Source organism: Leucopleurus acutus (genome assembly GCF_964270905.1).
Source record: "Leucopleurus acutus genome assembly, chromosome: 14".
In the NCBI taxonomy this organism is placed as follows: domain Eukaryota; kingdom Metazoa; phylum Chordata; class Mammalia; order Artiodactyla; family Delphinidae; genus Leucopleurus; species Leucopleurus acutus.
Window position 1 is genome coordinate 53,809,897 of NC_139156.1, and position 21,149 is coordinate 53,831,045.

Here is a 21,149-nt window from a genome sequence, read left to right on the forward strand (position 1 = left end):
CCGGAGGCATTCAGACCCAGCTCCCACAGGGACCATCTAACAAGCTGGGACAAAGACAGTAGCTCCCTAGGTCCTCAGGCGCACAAACAGGGGATGGGGAGTCTGTGAGGAAGTGACGCTGAAAACTACAAGTTAGAGCTGGAGGACCTAGTCCTCCCCTGTCCCCTGCACGGTCCCCAGCCCTGCTGGCAGAGGACACTGGGCCACATGTCTCAGGCCCTCGGAGCCAGGCCTGGACAGAGAGTAGCACAAAGTTGGCACTCACCTGGGCTGGGGGGACAGCAGGGGTGACGGTCCCGGACCCAGTGTACCCTGGGTAGCTTGGCACCGGCTGCTGTCCCGGAGGTGGCATTGGCGACTGCCCAGGGTAGGTCATGGGCGGCTGTCCAGGGTAGGCCCCCGAGGGCTGCTGCCCAGGGGGCGGCATGGGCTGGCCTGACACAGGGGCCCCTGGGTATTGCGGATACGAGGGCATCCCAGAGGGTGGGTTTCCTCCAGGGGGCGGGTACATTCCATATGGAGGAACAGGCTGCTGGGCGGAAGGGGAATGCCCAAAACCCCCCGGGGGGACGGGAGGGTAACCGCCCCCAGGGGCCCCCGGGTACAGGTTTGGCACGTTGGCTCCTCCGAACGTCCCGGACATGTTGGCAGCCTGAAAGTCCACGAAGCAAGAGCCTTAGACTAACAGCCCCTGAGGGGCACAGCCATACTCCATCCACCTGCCCTTCCCCGCCCTGAGCCCTGCAGCGGGCACCCCGGAGCCACACTCAGCTCAAGCCAAGTCCGAGCACCACCAGCTTCTCAGCAAGGCCCGCCTTGCCCACCCACCTTGTGCTACACGCCGTCTAGCTGCACTGCTGACCCCCTTCACCTGCCCTGTGCCCAAAGAACCCACACCTGCTCTAACACCACACCGTTTCCTTATGCTACTGCCTGTCTCTTCCCAGTGGATGGTAAGTACTCCCAGGCTGGGATTTTTCTATCTCCAGCGCCTAGAATGGGCCGGGCACAAATTAGACTGTGGCGTGGCTACACCGCTTACACTGAGCACACATTTGTTTTTAGATGATAAAATATGCTACTTTACAAGCAAATCAACAAAGGTAGCATGTGCGTCCGTGCTGCCAGGCCCAACCAGGAGAGTCATCCACGTGTACCAGCAGCCCCCGCACGCGTGTGGCCACCTGCACAGGGCACATGCGTGCACACACAGGTGCACACCCTCACCCCTCTATCCCTACGCTGAGCTCATGCAGAAGGTGCTCAATGCTTACTCCACGAAGGCCCCACCCCTACCCAATCCCCCAGAGCTGAAAGGGACCTGCAAGACCATGTGGCCCAATGCATTCCCCCACCGCTCATTTTACAGATGGGAAAATCAACATGCAGAGAGGGACAGTGAGCCGGTGAGAGCCCTGATGGAAACCGTCATGTCCCAAGATATAGCTCAACACCCTCGGCGCCCACAGATACACACGCACGTGCACACACCACCCCCCCTGACACCACGGCAGCCAGCAGCCTTTCTCTCTCTGGCCACGCCGGTGTGGCCCCCGGGGCAGCCCAGCAGGAGGGCTGGACTCACCATTCCCGAGAGGTAGTCCTGGTTGAACTGCCCTGCGTAGGTGGCCACGTTATCCAGCCCGATGGGGGGCATGTTGGGTGGTGGGTAGCCAGCACCTCCCCAGGCACCGCCACCTGAAAGCAACACCAGGCCTGTCAGCGCCCCTGCGGCTCCCCAGCAGGACAAGGCAGAGATATCAAGCTCCCAGGTGGTCGGAGGGGAAGCCAAGCAGAGCCGCGGACAGTCTTATATAGACCACACGGCAAACACTCGGGCAACAAAGTCTAGCCAGATCCTGCTGCCAGAGGAAGGGAGGAGGGAACCTTCAATTCGGTGTTCAGCAAACACTCCCAAGACCCTCTGTGGGTATTAAGGTAGGAGGGCCAAGGGCAGACCCGCCCTCCTGGGCTCACCCCTATGGAGTGGGAGTATAGACATAAAGACAGGTCACTCGGGGACACTGTGCCAAGCCCAGGGCAGCGGCAAGCTCAGGGATCACTGAGAGTCCACAGTGATGGAGAACCATGGCAGGGGCGGGTGGGCGTCGGGGTGGGGTGTCCTGCCAATCTGGCTGTGTGCTGTCATCACAAGTCTGTAAGGGGCAGGGAGAGGCAGGATGACAGGATGGAGGGAGACAGGGCTCGGTTATGGAAAACAGACACCTGTCCTTGTCAGGGGACAACAGGGGAACAGCAGTAAAGACCCCCAGCTCTGAAACCATCGGGACCGGGGTATGTGCCCCGGGGCAAGGCACTCAACCACCCTGGCTCAGTTTCCTCAGGTGAAGTGGGGATAATTGGTGTTTGCCTCAAATTGCTGTGAGGAGGATTAAGAGAGTTAATGCCGGGCAGGGCTTAGCTGGGAGCCCAGCGAGCATTCATATGTTACAGCTGTCACCATGACAAGCAGCACGGCAGCTAGGCAGCTAGCATCATCCTGCGGGCTGTTGGCCTGTTAGATGCAGCCCTGTCCATGATAGCAAAAAGGCCCTGAGGGCCTCGTGTTTGGCTTTCCAGCCCCAGGGCTCCGGGATACTCAGGACGGAGCTCTCCCGGAATCGCCCGCCTGCTCCCTCTCTTGCTGCTCAGGTGATGACAGAGGTGGCAGTGGTAGGACATGGGTGCCTGACCAGCTGGCGCAGCCTCCCTGCTCTCAGGCCACAGGAGCAGCTGCAGCAGTAACGTCTGACCCTTAGCAACTGCCTCCACTTCCTCCCTCTGCAGGGGCCCTGCTGCTGGGAAACCACACACCTTGAGCACAGGGCAAGAGAAGCGACAATGGGCAGTCGTCACCTAGCAGTGCTCCAGAGGACACTGTGCCAGAGGCTTTACCTGGCTACCGTGTTCTTGTCTGGGCCAGCCCAGGGATGGAGGTGCTTGAAGCCATTTGCAAAGGAGAAAATTGAGTCTCAGAGAACGGTACACGTTTGTCTGCTGCTATCAGCTAATACGGCAAGAGATCAGGGCCTGGCCTGGTCCTGGCTTTCCAGAAGTGGCTTCAAACCCTGACCTCGCCTGGCCCCAAGGTCCAAGCTCTTCTCCAGCCCCTCCCCTGCCTGGCTGCACTGTGGGGGTCCAAAGGGAGCAAGGAAATAACTGGAAAACACCATCACTCCTCCCCTCTCCACTCCTGGGCCCTGAGCAGAGAGGGCGTTCCCTCCCTCGCCTGCCCCAGACCCTCTTACCTGGTGCAGCGGGCGGGTAGCCGCCTGCGGGCGGGGGGTAGCCTGGGTAGCTCATGGTTAGATCTGAAAGGAAAGAGGAAAGTGTGTCCAGGCTCTGCCGGGGGCTCTCACCAGTCTTACCGGAGAACAGTGTCGGCCGCAAGCTGGCCCTTGCAGGAGGAGCTGCATCAGGCCTGACCCATGGTGGGCAGCCCAGCTCACCCTGTACCTGCTGGGCCCCCGCCAGCAACAGCAACCGGGGGCATTACAGGATTCACCACCCATGAACCAGTGAGTTTCCCTGAAAACCCCTTTCACCCAAGCTCCATTCCCACTTCTGCTGACAAGGGATGCAGCACGTGTGACGCTCTTCTCCCACCTCATTCTCAGGGGGGTCCAGGTCTATTTGCCGGTATCTTCTTTATCACCATCCATCCAGCAACAGGGAAAGCCAGAGCCCCTATCTCCCTGTGCCCAACCTACAGACCCCAAGCTATACACAGCGGCCTCCAAATTGGCTCTGCCCCAAACTACGGTTTTTGTTCTCCAACCTCTGGTTCACCAGGCAAGGGAACGGGGTATGATATCATCATTCCTAGAAACAAGGAGAGACCTCAGGAGGGCTCATCTGATCCAGGATCCGGAATCAGGACAAGTGAGGGAGCACAATCCTGTCCCTACAGATGGGGCAGATGGAGCGCAGAAAGGTAAGTGACTTGCAGATCAGTTAGTAAGGGAAGGAGAAAGGCCAGAACCTAGAGCTCTTACCTGTTGGTGATGGCGTGATATCTGTTCTCACAAAGTCCCTCTCTGTACAGATCCCTCTGCCGTGTCTCATGTTAGCTGAACTGCCCAGGAGGGACACAGATCTGCCGTAACACCACACACTGTCAGGCAACCTGCCTACTCTTGCTAATCAGTGGCTGCTGCCGTTTGAGAGGCATCCAACAACCAGTGAGAGTGAGGAAACCTACGGGCCCCCTTAACAATCACACCTGCTGACCCTAGGTTAGCTGCTCTCTTCCCAGGCTGGGTCCCAAGCTAGTTCTCAAACTGCAGTGTGCATCAGAACCACCTGGAGGGCTTGTTAAACACATTGCTGGGCTCCACCCACAGGGTTTGAGTCAGTAGAACCAGAATTTGCATTTCTAACTAGTTCCCAGGTGCTAGTCCAAGGACCCCACTTTGAGAAACACTGCTCTAGACGCTGTTGGTCACCTACAAGACTCTGGTTGCCTTTCACAGCTACGCTGGCGAACTAGGCATGCTGTTTCCAAGGAAGCTGAAGGGCTTCCTCAAGGTGCCACCGGTCCCCATGGGGTGGGTCTGGGTTCTCAGCTCTGTGGGCATGGTAATTTGTTTGGGTCAGTGGGTCCCACTGGTGACTGCAATGGGAGGCCGGATGATGGCCTAGTGACCTTGGAGAGAGCTAGAATTGGCGACCTGCGGTGTGGGCCAAAGGCCCTTTCCCAAGCACGCTGTCACGTGGTGACTGAGGTCCCTAGTGGTGCTTTCAGTCTGACCCATCTGCCAGAACCCTCGGATGTCATTGTTGAGGAGATACCCTGGGGAGGCAAATGATGGATGGGCCAGGAACTTTCTGATGGAAGAAAGAGAAACCGGCCCTCAGAAAAACAGGGGGAGCTGCAGCTGTGCTCCTGACACCTTTGTCTCTGGAGACCACCTCCCAGGAGAACGAGCCCAAAGGCCCATCCACAGTCAGATGGAAAAACAAAACAAAAGAGCTGGATACGACCCTGTTCCATATGCCAAGATAAAACTTCAGCCAGACCAAAGTTTAAGCATAAGAAGTAGCCCTTATCCCCAAAGATGAAATTAAATTTCTGCGTAAGAAACAAGTAACGAAAACAACATAAAGACTAGGGAAGTGATAAATTTAGGAAAAATGTTTTACGATAAGAAAAAGACCAATAACCTTTATAGAAACTCAAATGATGCAAACAATTACAGAAAAGGAACTACAGATATTCACCCTCACTAATATGCTGACTTGCCAGTTAAAAATAGAGAAGTAGAAATTAAACATGACACACGCTTTGACTCAGAAGCTCTACTTCTGGAAGTCTGTTTCCCAGACACACTAAACTGCGGCATCTGCCACAACAGCAAGAAGGAGCCCCCAGATATGCACCAGCGAGAGGCTGGTTAAGTAAATCAAGCAGATCCACACAAGGGACACTCCGCAGCTTTTTCAGAAATAGCCAGCTCTGTAAGCGGTGATTTGAAACGATCGCCATTATTAATCAAGGTGTAGTGCTGTGTGTATGCTAACTTCGTTTAAAAAAAGAAAATGTACAAATATAGTGCTGTATACACACACACACACACACACACACACACACACACACACACACACACACCCATCCCTGGAATGTTAAACAAGAAACTGGGTAACACTGGTTGCCTCTGGAGGGGAAAACTGGAATAGAAATGAAGCTCACTGTTTATATTTGCATCTCCTGCCACATGCATGTATGCCAATTAAAAAAAACAACTTTAAAAAAGGCCCAATTCAGGTGGGGATTTCTGAGCTCACTTGAGGCCGTGCTGTTCTTCCAAGATTTGAATAACTCACACAGGGTCCATTCAGTGCAAGGCTGCCCAGCTCTGAGCCTGGGGTTGGCATTATTATATAAATATACCGTGGGACTCGGACCTGAAGGGACTGCTAAGGTTCCCGGCCTGGGGCAGGACCGCAGGCCAGCCTCAGCCCGCTCACAGGGTGATGGTGCTCATTCCCAGAGTTCCCTGACGATGCCCCCAGGACCCCATCTTCACCTCTCCCCAAGAGACCACCTCCAGTCTTCTCATTTTTCTCCCACCATTTCCTGCCTGAAATAGCTTCGCGTCTGCGACCCACTCCGTTCTCCTTCTGAGCTCTCTTGGGAACCAAAGGCCCCAGTGGTGACTGGAGAGCACAGGGCAGTAGCTCCGCCCCTCCCCCCTCCCCGGATGGGTAACACTTGGGTGTTCTGGACAATGGAGACGGGATGCTGATTCCTGTTAAATTTCTCTCTTCCATTCTGCCCATCGTCCCTCTAGCCTACTGAGACCTGCCATCCTGACCAACATCAAGCATCTTAGCACTCTCTCTCAGCTTTCTTTTATATCCACTGATCGGGAAAGCATGGCATTTGCGTTCTTCCAGGCGAGTGATACAGAAAGAGCACTCCTGAACTGTCGCTGCCGACCAACTCCCAGCCCGACGTCAGCCCACCCAGGACCACGCGGGTACAGGCGTTCAACCAGCTACCAGGCCACCTAACTCTACCACAGCCCGACACCTGTCTCCTCATCTTGTTCACAACAGTACAAAGAGGGCCTCCATCAAATGAGAATGCTAACACGTCACCCCAGGCCTAGAGCCCTCCAGCTCATCCGTCTAATAATCCCCAGGAGAAAAGCAAAGGCAGCCGGACAGCCTGGTTCGACCTTCGGATGCCCTAGTGCCCACCTCGCCCCTTCGCAACGACCGCATGTCCCAGATCAGCACGCAACTCTGACTCCCAACATCTACAGCCTTCCCCGCTTTTTTGAAAATTAAGAAATCCGCTCATGGCCCAGTCTTTGGGTAACTCTGGCCTCCACTGTTTCTCAAAAGAGGCCACCAGCAGGGCCCGCTGTCCTTGGCGAAGTCGGCCTGGCACGCTGGGGTGCTATATCCTGATTCAGAGGGGAGCTCGGGCAGGGCTTGGAGGGGAGTGCCTCATCTTCCCCTCCCAACTCTGTCCAACCCTCACTCTTCACAACAGAAGGGAACTCCCTGGGTTATAATCCAGCAGATCTGCTTTCTCTGTGGCATCTACGAATATCACACCTTCTGTGATGACCAATGCCTTCCTCCTACTTCTGCCCTTTAAGAAAGAAAAAAGGTGCCTGGGTGGGATGCTTCACACAGTGGACAGGCCAGGATTCTGACAGGCTGGGCACATCCCCGTTCCATGTTGGCTCTGGTCAGAGCACTCTGTCTCGGGACTCACTGGAGAGGGCCTCCAAGTGCCGCAGGCAGCTGGCCTCTTCGGGGACTGCTCCAGTTCCTAGAAACCAGCCTGCACGGAACTTCCGGCCTCTGGTCCCGCTTCTCTTGGGGCACGATGCAGCACAGATACCACCCTTCCTTCCTCACTGGGACCATCGACCTGCACCTGTATGCCTGATTTCATCCAGCTGTGGCCCCCTCTGGCTAAACTGGTGCTTCTCCAACTTCAGTCTGCAAAACAACCACCTGCTGGACTTGTTTTAACCCAGGTTGTTGGGTCCTGCCCCCACAGTCGCTGCAAGGGTAGGTCTGAGACTTGTCCAAACATGCTGATGCTCCTTGACTCTGGACTACACTTTCTGTAGCACTGCTTCATCACGCGTGAGAATCACCTGGACAGCTTGCTAAAAATGCCGAGGCTTTTTTTTTTTTTTTTTTTAGAAAAAACACATGACTTTATTATTCCCAGCACAAAGGGCAGGTCTTCGCAAAACGAGGGGGCAAGTTCTGACGGCAGGGAGGAGTCCCCTACTTGCCGGCAATGAGCGGGTTCCGCAGGACCACAATGACCGAGTCCCCACGCAGGAACAGTTTTGAGATGTAGCGGTCCTTGTTGACTGGCTTGGACTTCTTCTTGCCCTTGCCACTCTTGGGGACTTCGGTCCACATCTCCTTCACGTTCTCCAGCACCGTGTTGCAGTGCCTGTCGAAGGCCTTCACACGGCCCAGCAGCTTCTTGTTGTTGTGGCAGTTGATGAGCACTTGGGTGTTGTTCTTGACCGAGTGGGTGAGCACGGAGAGTGGCCCTGTGTTAAACTCCTCCTCCTCCCGCTTCTGCAGCTCCTCCGGGGTCCTCTCACTCTTGGGCTTGTTGAGGAGGCTCATGTTGGCGATGGTGGTGGCCGCACTCTCAGTGCCGAGGCTTTGGCCCCAATCATTCTGGGCCCTTCAGTCTGAAAAGGGTCCAGGAATCCGAAATATAAACAAGCATCCCGTTCCCACCTCCAGGGATTCTTTTTAATTTATTTTTGGCGCCGTTGGGTCTTCATTGCTGCACGCAGGCTTTCTCTAGTTGCGGCGAGCGGGGGTTACTCTTCGTTGAGGTGCGTGGGCTTCTCATTGCGGTGGCTTCTCCTCGCAGAGCACGGGCTCTAGGCAGGCAGGCTTCAGTAGTTGTGGCGTGCGGGCTCAGTAGTTGTGGCTTGCGGGCTCTAGAGCACAGGCTCAGTAGTTGTGGCACACAGGCTTGGCTGCTCCACAGCATGTGGGATCTTCCTGGACCAGGGCTCGAACCCGTGTCCCCTGCACTGGCAGGCGGATTCTTAACCACTGCACCACCAGGGAAGTCCTGCAGAAGTTCTGATGTAACTGATTCTGTGCTCCACACTCTAGGAAACAAACTTTCCTTTAAGGTACTTGGACACTTTCTAGCTTATTCTATCTAGCCTTTATTCCCAGCAGTAAACTCTGAGGATAAACACCAAACCTGGGCATCCCAAGATCCCATGAGACCAAGCCTCAGTTTCCTAGGTGAATGTTGAAAGCATACAGCAGGTACATAGGGGGCTTCTCAGGGACTGTAAAATGGCCTGTTCCCTAAAACTGTGTACATGTACACAAGAATACCATTCAATTTAAAGGGCTCTGCAAAGGTCCTAGCCAGAGTCCCAAACACAGGAATCTAGAAATTGTTGTGTTGGGAGAAGAGGCACCCAGAACAAGAGGCACCTCACTACCCTGACCTAGCCACACACCCCATAATGGGGAGTCTTCTTGTTCCCCCAACCCCCACAGTGGGAGATGGCAAGATGGGCTGGATGATGCACTATGCACATCTTCTGGTGTCCTGCCTCACTTCCAGGGACATGGAGGAAAAAGGATGGTGGCAGGGCAATGCCTCACACAAGGATATAGCACTGTCCTCCCCAGAGGGCCAGGTGGGGACACAGCTTACAGCGGGCTAACACTGAGAGGAGGCAGAGACCTGGACGCGTCTCCCAGGGCCAGAAGTTGCACGGCCGTGAGACCTCCCGCCCCAGTGACCAGCAGCAGACCAAGAGGGCCTGGACTAGGGTGGATGCTTTCGTGGGATGACCCCTCCACCGGCCTTCCCAGTCGGGGGTCTAGAGTATTTATTTGTGCTAGTTTTTTAACATTAAATCCTCAATCTGTGTTTATGCAAAAATTTAAATGTAGAGTTTAAACCATGCCGCTCAGATGATCCTTGCTGATTTCTTTTTAAAAATAAAAGGAAGAGAAGACAAGCTACAGAATGGAAGAAAATGTTTAAAAAGACACATCTGATAAAGGACTGTTATCCAAAATATAGAAAGAACTCTTAAAAACTCAACAATAAAGTACACCTGAAACTAACACCACATTGTAAATCAACTATACTTCAATTAAAAAGAAAAAAAAAAAAGAAAACTCAATTAAAAAATGGCAAAAGACCTGAACAGATATTTTGCCAAAGAATACATACAGATAGCAAAAAAGCATATGAAAAGATGCTCAACATCCTACATCCTTAGGGAATTGCAAATTAAAATAACAATGAAATACTACTACACACCTATTAGAATGGCCAAAATCCAAAACACTGATGACACCAGATGCTGATGAGGATGTGAAGAAACAGGAACTCATTCATTGCTGGTGGAAGTGCAAAATGGTGCAGCCACTTTGGAAGGCAGTTTGCAGTTTCTTACAAACTAAACATACTTACTCTTAGCATATGATCCAGCAACAGCACTCCTTGGTATTTACCCAAAGGAGACGAAGACACACATGGACACAAAAACCTGTACATGGATATTTATAGTGGCTTTCTTCATAGCTGCCAAAACTTGGAAGCAACCAAAATGCCTTCAAAAGGTGAACAGATAAATAAACTGTGGTACATCCAGACCATGGAATATTATTCAGCAGTAAAAGAAATGAGCTATCAAGCCACGAAAAGACAGGGAGGAACCTTAAATGCATATTATTAAGTGAAAGAAGCCAGTCTGAAAAGGCTATGTACTGCATGATTCCAACTGTATGTCATTCTAGAAGAAGTAAAACTGGAGAAGTTAAAAAATCAGTGATTACCAGGAGTTAGGGGGAGGAAGGGATGAATGGGCAGAGCACAAAGGATTTTTAAGACAGTGAAGCTATTCTGTACGACACTAAAATGGTGGATCCATTAGTCAAAACGCATAGAATGTACCACACTAAGAGTGAACCCTAATGTAAACTATGGACTTTGGGTGATAATGCTGTGTCAATATAGGTTCATCAATTGTAACTCTGATGTGGGGTGATGATAGTGGCGGAGGTGGTGCTGTGAACCTAAAGCTGCTCTAAAAAATAAATCACATTTAAAAATAAAAAGTAAAAGGAATACAAACACACTGTAGGGAAATTCAAATGGAACAGAAAGGCACAAAGAAACAAAGTTCATTCTCCCCTCTAATCCCTTACTCAAAGGTCGCCACTGAGCAGTTTCCAAAGTATAATTCAAGACAAAACACACGCACACATACACACAAATGTAAATGCATACGTGTATGTATATATATACAGTTTATGTATGTTCGTGTATACATATATGTATATTTTTTAAAAATACAAGGAAGAAATTTGCTTATCTGCAAACTCTCCTTGCTCCAGTGCAAAGCTAGGTTTGGGCAGGCTAAGGTGTAACCGGTCAGCCACATGCCTTCCTGGCCCACCTCCAGTACCTGGCTGCTGGGAGATGAAGGATTAGCCAGCCCTGAGCCGGTCTGAGCAGCTCCTGACCACCATACACTGCCCATCTCTCCAGGGTCATTGCTGAGAGGCAACAACCCAGAGCAGGGCGCAAATGGGGCCCAAAGCAAGACTATTTAAGGTAGTCAGTTCCAAGAATGTTAATACGGAAAAGGTCCCCGATCAGTGACCTGGAGCCAGGCCCTCACCTCCCCAGACCTCGGGTGTGACAGGGGCTTCACCTCTTGGGGCTCTTCCTACTTGCATTTTAGGACTCCTGAAGGGGACACCTCTCCAGGTTTTCACCCCAATCCTAGATTTACAGACTTCCTAAATGCCTACGCTGGAAGGAAACTTGACGACTACCTAGTTTCTAACCACCTTGGTTTTGGAGCCAACATATGCCAGGGACACCGTTTACTCAAGTCACAAACACATGGGGAGAGGGTCCAAGGTAGAACTCAGCCTGCTGGGAGCAAAGCCTGCCTACCTTTCCCTAAGAGGGTCATACTGCAAAACCTGTGACCATTTCAACCTAGGCTGGGCTGGCTTGTTTGGTGGTCCCAACAGTCCTGCCACTGGTGACCTAGTTTAAGACCCCTCCTCCAAGGACAGTGCAATGACTGCTTTGAACTGCGGTCAGCCAAGGACGTTCCTCATGGCCAGGAGGTTCCAGAAACCCTCAGGTGCCTCGGCTCCCACCACCTCCCTCTCCTCATACCTACAGGGACAGGAGGAGAGAAGCCTGGCACAGCCCAAGCTCTGCCACACACAGTCCTTCAAAGTCGTGCTCAGGTCTAGCCTTGGACTCCCATCTCCAGCTCAGCCTTGCCAAGCAAAAACAGGCAGCATGATGTAGAGCTCAGTGCTTCCTGAACTGTGTTCCCCGACACCAGCTTACATCTTATGAGTTGAGAATTTACCAGGTGCCCAGTTAAAAAAGAGAAAGAGATTAGTTGTCCAAAAACTTTGGAAAACGCTGCCTACGACATCCCCTTCCGGAAAAGTGCCAATACTTAATAGGATAATAAAGGCTCTGAGAAGTCCTGTAACAAAGGTGCCTGCTTAACTTTTTCCCTCAATTTCCCAAACTTACTAGGCAATAATAATAATAGTTAACATTTATCGAATACTTATTATGTACTAGGCACTGTTAAGTGCTATACATGGAATAGAACTTTACAACAACTCTATAAGACAAATACTAAGATTATGATCTCTGTATTAGAGATAAGGAAACTGAGGTATGGAGAGATTATACAAGTTGCCCTAGGTTACAGCTAGTAAATGATAAGCCAGGATTCAAGACCAAGCAGCCAGGCTCCGAGGCTCAGGACTTTTACCCCTATGCTGTACTTCCTCACATGGCCCACCAGCCCCAGACGCTAGTATTTCAAAGACCAAAACTTTAAAAACACTGGTTGATGGAATACAACAGACCTAGGAAGCAGGACACCAGGTTTCCCCGTGATCCCGAGCATCTCACTAAAGGCAGTCTAGGGTGGTGGGAGGAGCGTGAACTCTGAAGCCAGATGTGGCCCAGGCTCGAATCCCAGTTCTGCTCCCTAAGAGGTGCGTGGTCTTGGGCAGGTTATTTAACCTTTCTGGGCTTCAGTTTTCCACATCTGTTAAATGTAGATAGTAACAGTTTAACATCAAATATGTTCTCATGATATCATTTAACCTCTCATTGTATCAGTTTCCCCAACATAAAATAGCAAACAGGATTAGAGGGTCCCAGAGGACCCTGGGCCATTTGATAATACACAGGATGAGAAATGTGGGAGCAGGGAGGGCACAGGGTGGAGAGCTGGGGGTCAGAACAGTGTGAAGAAGGGCAGAGGACAGGAGCAGTAAAGCCAGCTGGTTCCTTCTCCCACACCAAGCCCAGTGCAGCAGCAGATCCTGGACGGGAATGGCTGTGTTGGATTTTCCAATCTCCACGAGGAGAAACCACCCACAGGAAACTGGCAGTGTTTTCTTTCCAACCCTGCTGCAGGCCTGGGTGCCCTGGAGGCTTGGTCCAAGCTCCAGGAAAAAAAAGGGGGTGGGAGGGATGGAGGAGGAAGCACCTTTGAGAAGGCCTTTGGAAAAGAAACCTGCCCGGGAGCAGGGCCTCAGCCTGCACAAAGCTCCCAGGAGCCTGCTGTCTGCATGTCCACCCTGGGACGGCCCTGAGAGAAACCATATTCTCTGCTCTCAGTGGCCTTTCCAGACCAGGTCGTGGGAATGGAGAAGGAGTGAGGAGGGGGCGAGGCAGGAGGGAACACCTTCATGGAAAAGTACCTGCAGGCAGACAGGGAGATTCACAGCAGGTCTCTCTACTAACTCCTCCACGGCACAGCCCTGGCAAACCTGGGTCGCTCCAGCTCATCGGGAGAGACCCCTGTGGCAGGTGCCCATACCAAACAGGCTTCCGGAAGAGCCAACACTTAACCAAATGCCAATCCCGATTCAGGATTTCTGAGGACTGGAAAGCAGCCACAGAGGAAGCAGGTGAACCCAGGTACGGTGTCAGTATTTGGCTGACAACCAGGCCCAAGACATGACGGGGGCTCAGCTGCGGTTCTTGTAGTCGCCAAGGTTCTTGTGACAGACACAGTGGCAGTGAAAGAAAAATCCCCCCACCTAAGTCCAAGGTGTGGCCAGGACCTAAGGAAATACCCCCCTCCCCACATGCCCCTTTCCCCTTCCCCAAATACGGAAACCGTGGTTTGTTTCTGAGTGCAGCTCAGGCTTGGGGAGGCAGGTCTGTGTCTGTCAGTTTCACCACTTCCGGTGGGGAAGCTGCTGGCAATCACACCACCTGATCAGAAGGGGCTCCTCGGGACTAGCGGATGTAAATCAAGCACAAGCCCCAGAGTACTAGAGGCCTCCCGGCTGTCCCAGACTTGGCGCTCAAGTCCCTCCATTTCCTGCAAACTCCAATCCAAGCGCTGTTCCTCCAGGATCGCCTGGGCCCACAGGGGTGCACCTCACTCCAAGCTCGGTGGCAGGTACTGTCTGCACAATGAACCCGTCAGAAGCTCGGCTGGAAAGGAACTTGGGAAGCTGCTTCTCTGAACCCCTCCCTTGTCTGGGTGGGGAAGGGGAGGCTGGGTGGCTCATCCAGGTCACACAGTCTAAGCATCACCAACACTGGGTCTCATAACATCCAACCCCAGGTCCTCCGTAGGTCCTTCTACCTCCTCCAATTACTCTCTTTCCCACACTCTAAACCAGTGCCCCCATCTTTGCACAACCCACACTCCCCCATCAAGAGCTCTGTCGTATGAATTTTACCCACGGCCCACACAGCCTTGATAGAATCTTCTAACACTGCTGCTGGGCAACCAGGGAGAAACACAGGGTCCAATGACAATGGTTCCAATTCTAGCTCTACCACTTGCTGGCCGTTTGACCTTGGGCATGTTGCCTAACCTCTTTGAGCCTTTCTCCTTTTTAAAACTGGGGAAAGTACATTCATCTTACTGTGTGGTGGTAAGGGTGTGATGCACTGATACACGCATATAAAGCTATCCATCATGTAGCTTATTAGCATAGAGTAGGTGCTCAGTTAATTTTAACTTACTCCCTAAGGAGCATTAGCTTGGTAGGTAGGGTCTGGGTCCTAACTTCACCACTTGCTGTGTGACATTCACAGGACAACTTAACCTCTCTGAACCTCCAAGCTGTCTGCCCACCTACCTTGAAGTTACTGTGAGGACTGAATGAAGTAAGAACAGGGAAGACCTCTATAATATAGGGAGAGTTTTCTCCACTCTGTGACCAATTCAGCCAGTGTTGTACCCTCCCAAGTGGTCAAAGAGGACAGGCTCTGATGTTTGGAGAGGGGAAAAAGAAAGATCCTAGACAGACACCCAAACTTATTCAGTGTCTACCAGGTGTCTAGCCCACACAATGAGGGTAGTACCTAACCAATCGTTACGGTCATGGGTGCTTCAAGACAATTTAGAAAAAGGGAAAGGGGAGAGGGGAGGGCTTTTCAAAGCCAACGATCAAGGCACCATCAGGTTCCTTGTAGGTCTGTCAAAAATATTCCCAACAGACAGACTGCACCCTGATCCCCCAGAACTGGTGACTATGTTGCCCTACATGACAAAGGGGCTTTGCAGATGTGATCAAGGTTACCAACCTTGAGATGGGTAGTGTATCCTAGATTATCCAGGTGGACCCATGAGTCCTTTCCTTGCTATGTTAAGGATGAAAGGAAAGGATGAGGAGAAATAAAGATGAAAAGAAAGAGATAAGAAGCTTGAGAGGGATTCCATCCATGCACGATGGGCGCCAGGAGCCAAAGAATGCAGACAGCCTCTAGAAGCTAGAAAAGACAAGGAAACAGATTGCCCTCTAGAGCTTCCAGAAAAGATATAACCCTGCCAACAAACACCAGGAGACCCGTGAGACAAAACCGTATGACAGTAAAGTCATGTGCTAAAATGGGGCAGCCGCAATCAGTAGGGCAGTTCCTCAAAAAATTAAACGTACGACCTAGCAATTCCACTTCTGCATATGTACCCAAAAGAACTGAAAGCAGGACCCGAACATATTTGTACACCAGTGTTCACGGAAGTTATTGTTCACAGCGGCCAAAATGTGGAAACAACCCAAATGTCCATCAACAGATGAATGGATAAGCAAAACGCAGTATATACATAACAGAAGGGTATCTGGCCTTAAAAAGGAAGGAAATTCTGACGCATGCTAGAATATGGATGAATCTTGAGGTCATTATGCTGAGTGAAATAAGCCAGTCAAAAGATAAATACGGGGCTTCCCTGGTGGCGCAGTGTTTGAGAGTCCGCCTGCCGATGCAGGGGACACGGGTTCGTGCCCCGGTCTGGGAAGATCCCACATGCCGCAGAGCGGCTGGGCCCGGGAGCCATGGCCGCTGAGCCTGCGCATCTGGAGCCTGTGCTCCGCAACGGGAGAGGCCACAACAGTGAGAGGCTCACGTTCCGCAAAAAAAAAAAAAAAAAAAAAGATAAATACTCTATGAGTCCACTTCTATGAGGCACCTGGAGTAGTCCGATTCAGAAACAGAAAGTAGAATGGTGGTGCCGAGGGCTGGGGGGAGGGGAGAGTGGAGTCGGGGGTTAGTGTTTAATGGAGACAGAGTTTCAGTTTGGGAAGATGAAAAGTTCTGGAGATGGATGGTGGTGACGGTTACACAATAATATGAATGTACTTAATGCCACCAAACAGCAGACCGAAAAATGGTTAAAATGGTATTTAAAAAAAAAAGCTGTGTGGTTTTAAGCCACTAAATATGGATAAATTGCTACAGCAGCAATAGAAAGCAAGTACATACAGTGACCACCGCTTCTCTCCTTCCCTCCAGATCTTTCCATGGTGTCCTCTTTGAAAAGCCTCTCTTTGTATAAGAGATCAGTGCACAAGTCTACCTCAGTCAGCAAGAGAAGCAATAAACCAAGACCACAGAAAAAACCATTCCACCAAGAAGGGAGGGACCAGGTGCTCACGTCTCCTACATGTCTGGGAATAAGAGCTCACTCAGTAAAGCTTTGCTTGCTTGTATTATTATCAATCAACAAAGTCACCATGGTGAGACCCAGGGCTTGTGAGTGGGTTCCTTATGGCTGGCCACGGACACCCAGCCAGCAATGCAAATGCTCTTGGGAGGGGAAAGGTGGGCAGTGTGATGTTCGGGTTGGTGGGGCAATCAAATCACACCCAGCTATCTGTAATGAGGTGGATAGACCTAGAGTCTGTCATACAGAGTGAAGTAAGTTAGAAGGAGAAAAACAAATACCGTATGCTAACACATATATATGGAATTTAAGGGGAAAAAAATGTCATGAAGAACCTAGGGGTAAGACAGGAATAAAGACACAGACCTACTAGAGCATGGACTTGAGGATATGGGGAGGGGGAAGGGTGAGCTGTGACAGAGCGAGAGAGAGGCATGGACATATATACACTACCAAACGTAAGGTAGACAGCTAGTGGGAAGCAGCCGCATAGCACAGGGATATCAGCTCAGTGCTTTGCGACCGCCTGGAGGGGTGGGATGGGGAGGGTGGGAGGGAGGGAGACGCAAGAGGGAGGAGATATGGGAACATGTGTATATGTATGGCTGATTCACTTTGTTGTAAAGCAGAAACTAACACACCATTGTAAAGCAATTATACCCCAATAAAGATGTTAAAAAAAAAGTCACACCCAGCCAGCCAAAACCAAGCAACTGGGACACCAGAGATCATTCTGCCCTAGAGATGACTCAGTTCATTCCCGCCCACCCCACCCCGGCTCCTATTTCACAAGTGGAGAAACTGACAACCAGAGAGTGGAAGTGACAGGCCAAGGTGACACAGCAAGATCCTCCCAGGGCTGGCTCAGGACCCGCCCACTTCCTGCTCCCAAGCCAAGGGCCCACTGTCCAAAAGGCAGGACCCAAGCCAATGGCTGAGTTTTCACAGCATCTTTAGAGGGAGGTTCGGGTTTTGTTGAGCCTGAAGCCTATATAATTTTAGGGGCCCTTTTAAGACCCTGGATGCAGAACACTTTCTTGCAAATTCTACAAAACTATATGACTTTGTGAATTCACTTGCAGGGCCTCTCCCACAGCCTTGCAAAGGCCACACGCAAGTGACTGGGGGGGTGGGGGGGCTTCAACCTGAAGGTTAAGTTTCATTAGCTTAACACTAGTTCCACCTCTGGGCTCAGAGAGGCATCCAGTGCTGGGCTAGACTTCCTGGAGCACAGGAGGAAAAAACAGAAGTTCTGACCTGCACCAGGCTTTCCCTCTAGCTGGGGAGACAAACACAGAAGAGCAATCACAGGAAAATACCCACAAATGTTTAAGAGCCGCTCCCAGGCAGAGTGGGGATTAAGGCTGAGAATGACGAAAGGGCTCCGAGAGCAGAGAGGAGGAGGGGGAGAGGTGGGAGGCGTGGTGTCTAGGAAAGCGGCTTCTCTCTGATGGATGGGCCTTGGCGAACCCAAGGCTCCCCTGGGCATCTCTCCCTCATCTGTTAAATGAGCGAGCCTGCAAGGGATCCGTGGTTGTCAATTTGTGCTGCCCAGGACCTGGGGCTCCCTGGAGGTTTTGTAGTTCACAAACATTTATTTTGTTGTGGGGAGGGGAGAGGTGAGGCCACAAAAGAGACTCTCCCACTTAAATTTTGTTTTAAATGGAAAAACAGGAAACCTGGCAACAAGGGTCCTACATTCCCACGTGGTGGCACACAGCTAGGGCTGCAGCAGCTGCCCCTTCATCCAGGATGCCTGTTTCGGCTGCCCACTGTCCCCACCAGGGCAGTCCCTGCAGGTACCGATATTTGTAATGAAAGGAACAGATGTTCATCCAGGGACCTGCCAGGTAAGAGGTGGGGAGAGGGGTGGCGCACAAGACTAAAGACCTAAAGGCAGCAGGGAGTCCCTGGGCCTCTACAGTCCTGGGGCCTGTTCAAAGCCTTTGGAAAGGCCTAGTCCCTTCAAACCTAGAAGACCTGACAGAGTATATACTCCAGCTCCTGGAAGCCCCAGGAAATCTCTCCTTCAAATAGCACTTATCAAGGGCTGCTCTTCTAATGGTGACCAAGTCCCCAGCCAGTCTTATTCAGCTGGAAGCTGGAAAGAAATCCCCATCAGAATCTGCAGATCACCCTGGAGAAGAAGATGCTCTTTCAGATCTCAGGTGGGGCTGATCACTGTGCAAGTGGGATGCTAAAGCCTGCCAACCCGCCCTGGGCTGTGCCATGGCAAGAAAATGGAAGGTCCCTGGAGGTCTCTGTGTGATGGAAAGAATGCAGGAAATGCATGTCTGTAGCTCAGCCAAGCCAATACCTCAGCACTTTCCATCTTCAGAACTTCTGCTCAAACAGTCCCTCTACCTGGTCTGTCCTCCTATCTCCTTTGTGCCTTCCTTAAGCCTAAGTCAATTCTGGCTTTCCTTTTAGCCAGATGGAGCCCCACTTCTTCCAGGAAGCCCACCCTGATCTCTCCACTCACAACGATGATCTCCCTTTCTGGAACTTACCAGCACTTGGCCTAAAATGTTTTCTATGTCTTCTTAGTGCTCTAATAATACTCCCCCTTTTCCAGTACCTATGACAGGTGTTAATACATATATTACCGCATTATATATCACCTCATTAACCTTTGAAATGATCCTGCAAGAGAGGTATTATCACCTCAAGGGAACTAAGGCTCAGGGATAATTCTTGACAAGCAAGGATCACACACCAGACTAGTGCCCGAGCCAGAATTACTTTTTCTAGGCCTCCCAGTGAGAAAGTCAGTGCCCGGGCTATAGGACAGGCCTCTTCTCTCCTCCTCCACTGGCCAGTATGGGGCAGGGCACGGCAAGGTCCCTGACACACACCAACAGGACACCAGTGTACCCTGATTCACCTCTTTCACACCCTGGTGGCACCTGTCCCAATGACCTCTTCAGTCAGAGCTTCTGGTACAGAGGCTCCAGGAATTCTGGGAGCAGAAAGGACTGATCTAAGACATTCCCTCTCTCCCTCCCACGACAAGGTAGAACCTCAAGTTATGTGAGAGGGCGTATGAACATCCCCGACTCTGCTGGGGCACTGCCTCACCTCTGAGGTGTGGGTCACAGATGCCATCAGGCCCCAGGAGCAAGCCAGTGAGCCCCAGGGCCGCATTCCACCAACCCTGACCGTCCTTTCCCAGGCACTGAACAAAAAGCCCATAGAAAGTGCTGTTAAACATTCAACTCCTCACTCACACCCATGAATTAGGAATAGCTGGAGCCCATGTCAGTCATTAGCCAGACAGTGCCTCAGACACTGCCCTCCGAGGGCTGGCACCTGGGGAGGCCCAGCCTGGAGAAGCTCCGGGCAAAGCAGGCTGGAGAGTGGCCACGGACCAGTGTCCAGGCCTGACCAAGGGGTTGAACTTGAGCAAGCAGGCTCAGAAAGACACCTCTTAGAAATAAAGCCAGGCCTTCCCTGGTGATGCAGTGGTTAAGAATCCGCCTGCCAATGCAGGGGACATGGGTTTGAGCCCTGGTCCGGGAAGATCCCACATGCTGCGGAGCAACGAAGCCCGTGCGCCACAACTACTGAGCCTGAGCTCTAGATCCCGCAAGCCACAACTACTGAGCCCGCATGCCACAACTACTGAAGCCTGTGCGCACCTAGAACCCGTGCTCTGCAACAAGAGAAGCCGCCGCAGTGGGAAGCCCGTGCACCGCAACGAGGAGTAGCCCCCGCTCGCCGCAACTAGATAAAGCCCGTGCGCAAAAACGAAGATCCAATGCAGCCAAAAATAATAAATAAATTAAAAAAATACATAAAAATTATTTAAAAAAATAAAAATAATACAGCCAATTCCCAGTGCGCTGGCATTTGGATTACACAGGAATCCTACAATATCAGGGCTGGAAGGGGCCTTCAGGAGTTTCTTCGACTCAACCAGCTTGTTTTACTGAGGTGAGAGCCAAGGCCTAGAGAGCAAGGCCTGCCTGGGCTCTCAGGATCAGCTGGGGCAGGACAAAGACTCAAGTCATGTTTCTCGACCTCCTGGCCGATGCATCGCGGCCCAGGCTGGCTCCCTGCCACTCACGCTTCTGGGCGCCATTCCACCTTCCAGGGCTGGAGAATGGACTTGGAAATGCAAAGGCTACCCTGGGAAAGACAGAATGAGAAAATGACTCTGCTGCCTCCTAATAACGCCCCATATCATCAAGCCACAGAGAAAGCATCCTCGCCCAGGGAAGCCTCTGGGACACTGCTTCTCTCCAGGTTCACCCCCATGAGTTAACAAGAGCAGAGAGCAGGGGGTGGCAGCCTCTTGTTTTGATCTCTCCAGGGTATCAGGAGCCGCGCTGACCAACAGCCCAGCTCAGTTCAGGGTTCAAATGGCCTCTGTCCCCAAGCTCTCCCGGAAACAGACAATGATGTGTCACACCTGGAGTTGATGAAGGTTAAGTCGGGAGAAGGAAGCACAGTTAGACTCTCTCCATCCCAAAGCTGGGTCTTGGAGGGACACCCGCCCCCGCATCCCGAGGGCCCTCTAAGATCAGGAGGTGACTCCAAGTGGCAGAACGAATGGCTGCCAGACCTGACTATTGGGAATGGCCTGGAAGCAGCGAGACCCTCAGAGCATGAGAAAAGTAGCAGCAGCAACTTGCCCTCAGGATCGGAGGCTGCCGCCCCCTGCACTGCCTGCTGGCTTGCCCCTGTCACAAGATACCATTC

The 21,149-nt window shown here is 51.8% G+C and overlaps 2 protein-coding genes across 2 annotated transcripts in view; both read right to left on the reverse strand.

Moving 5' to 3' along the window:
- Positions 1-21,149, reverse strand: part of ANXA11 (annexin A11) — a 41,797-nt gene that overhangs the window by 13,905 nt on the left and 6,743 nt on the right. The window contains exons 2-4 of the mRNA XM_082854633.1: positions 3,249-3,311; positions 1,586-1,698; positions 266-652 (exon numbers count right to left, since the gene is read on the reverse strand). Of these exons, the coding sequence (XP_082710759.1) occupies positions 266-652; positions 1,586-1,698; positions 3,249-3,303 (555 nt within the window). The 5' untranslated portion in view covers positions 3,304-3,311. The remainder of the gene's footprint in view (positions 1-265; positions 653-1,585; positions 1,699-3,248; positions 3,312-21,149) is intronic.
- On the reverse strand, positions 7,733-8,249 carry LOC309971066 (small nuclear ribonucleoprotein Sm D2-like). Its single transcript, XM_082853853.1, has one exon. The coding sequence runs from the start codon at positions 8,110-8,112 to the stop codon at positions 7,756-7,758; it is 357 nt and encodes a 118-aa protein (XP_082709979.1). The 5' UTR covers positions 8,113-8,249; the 3' UTR covers positions 7,733-7,755.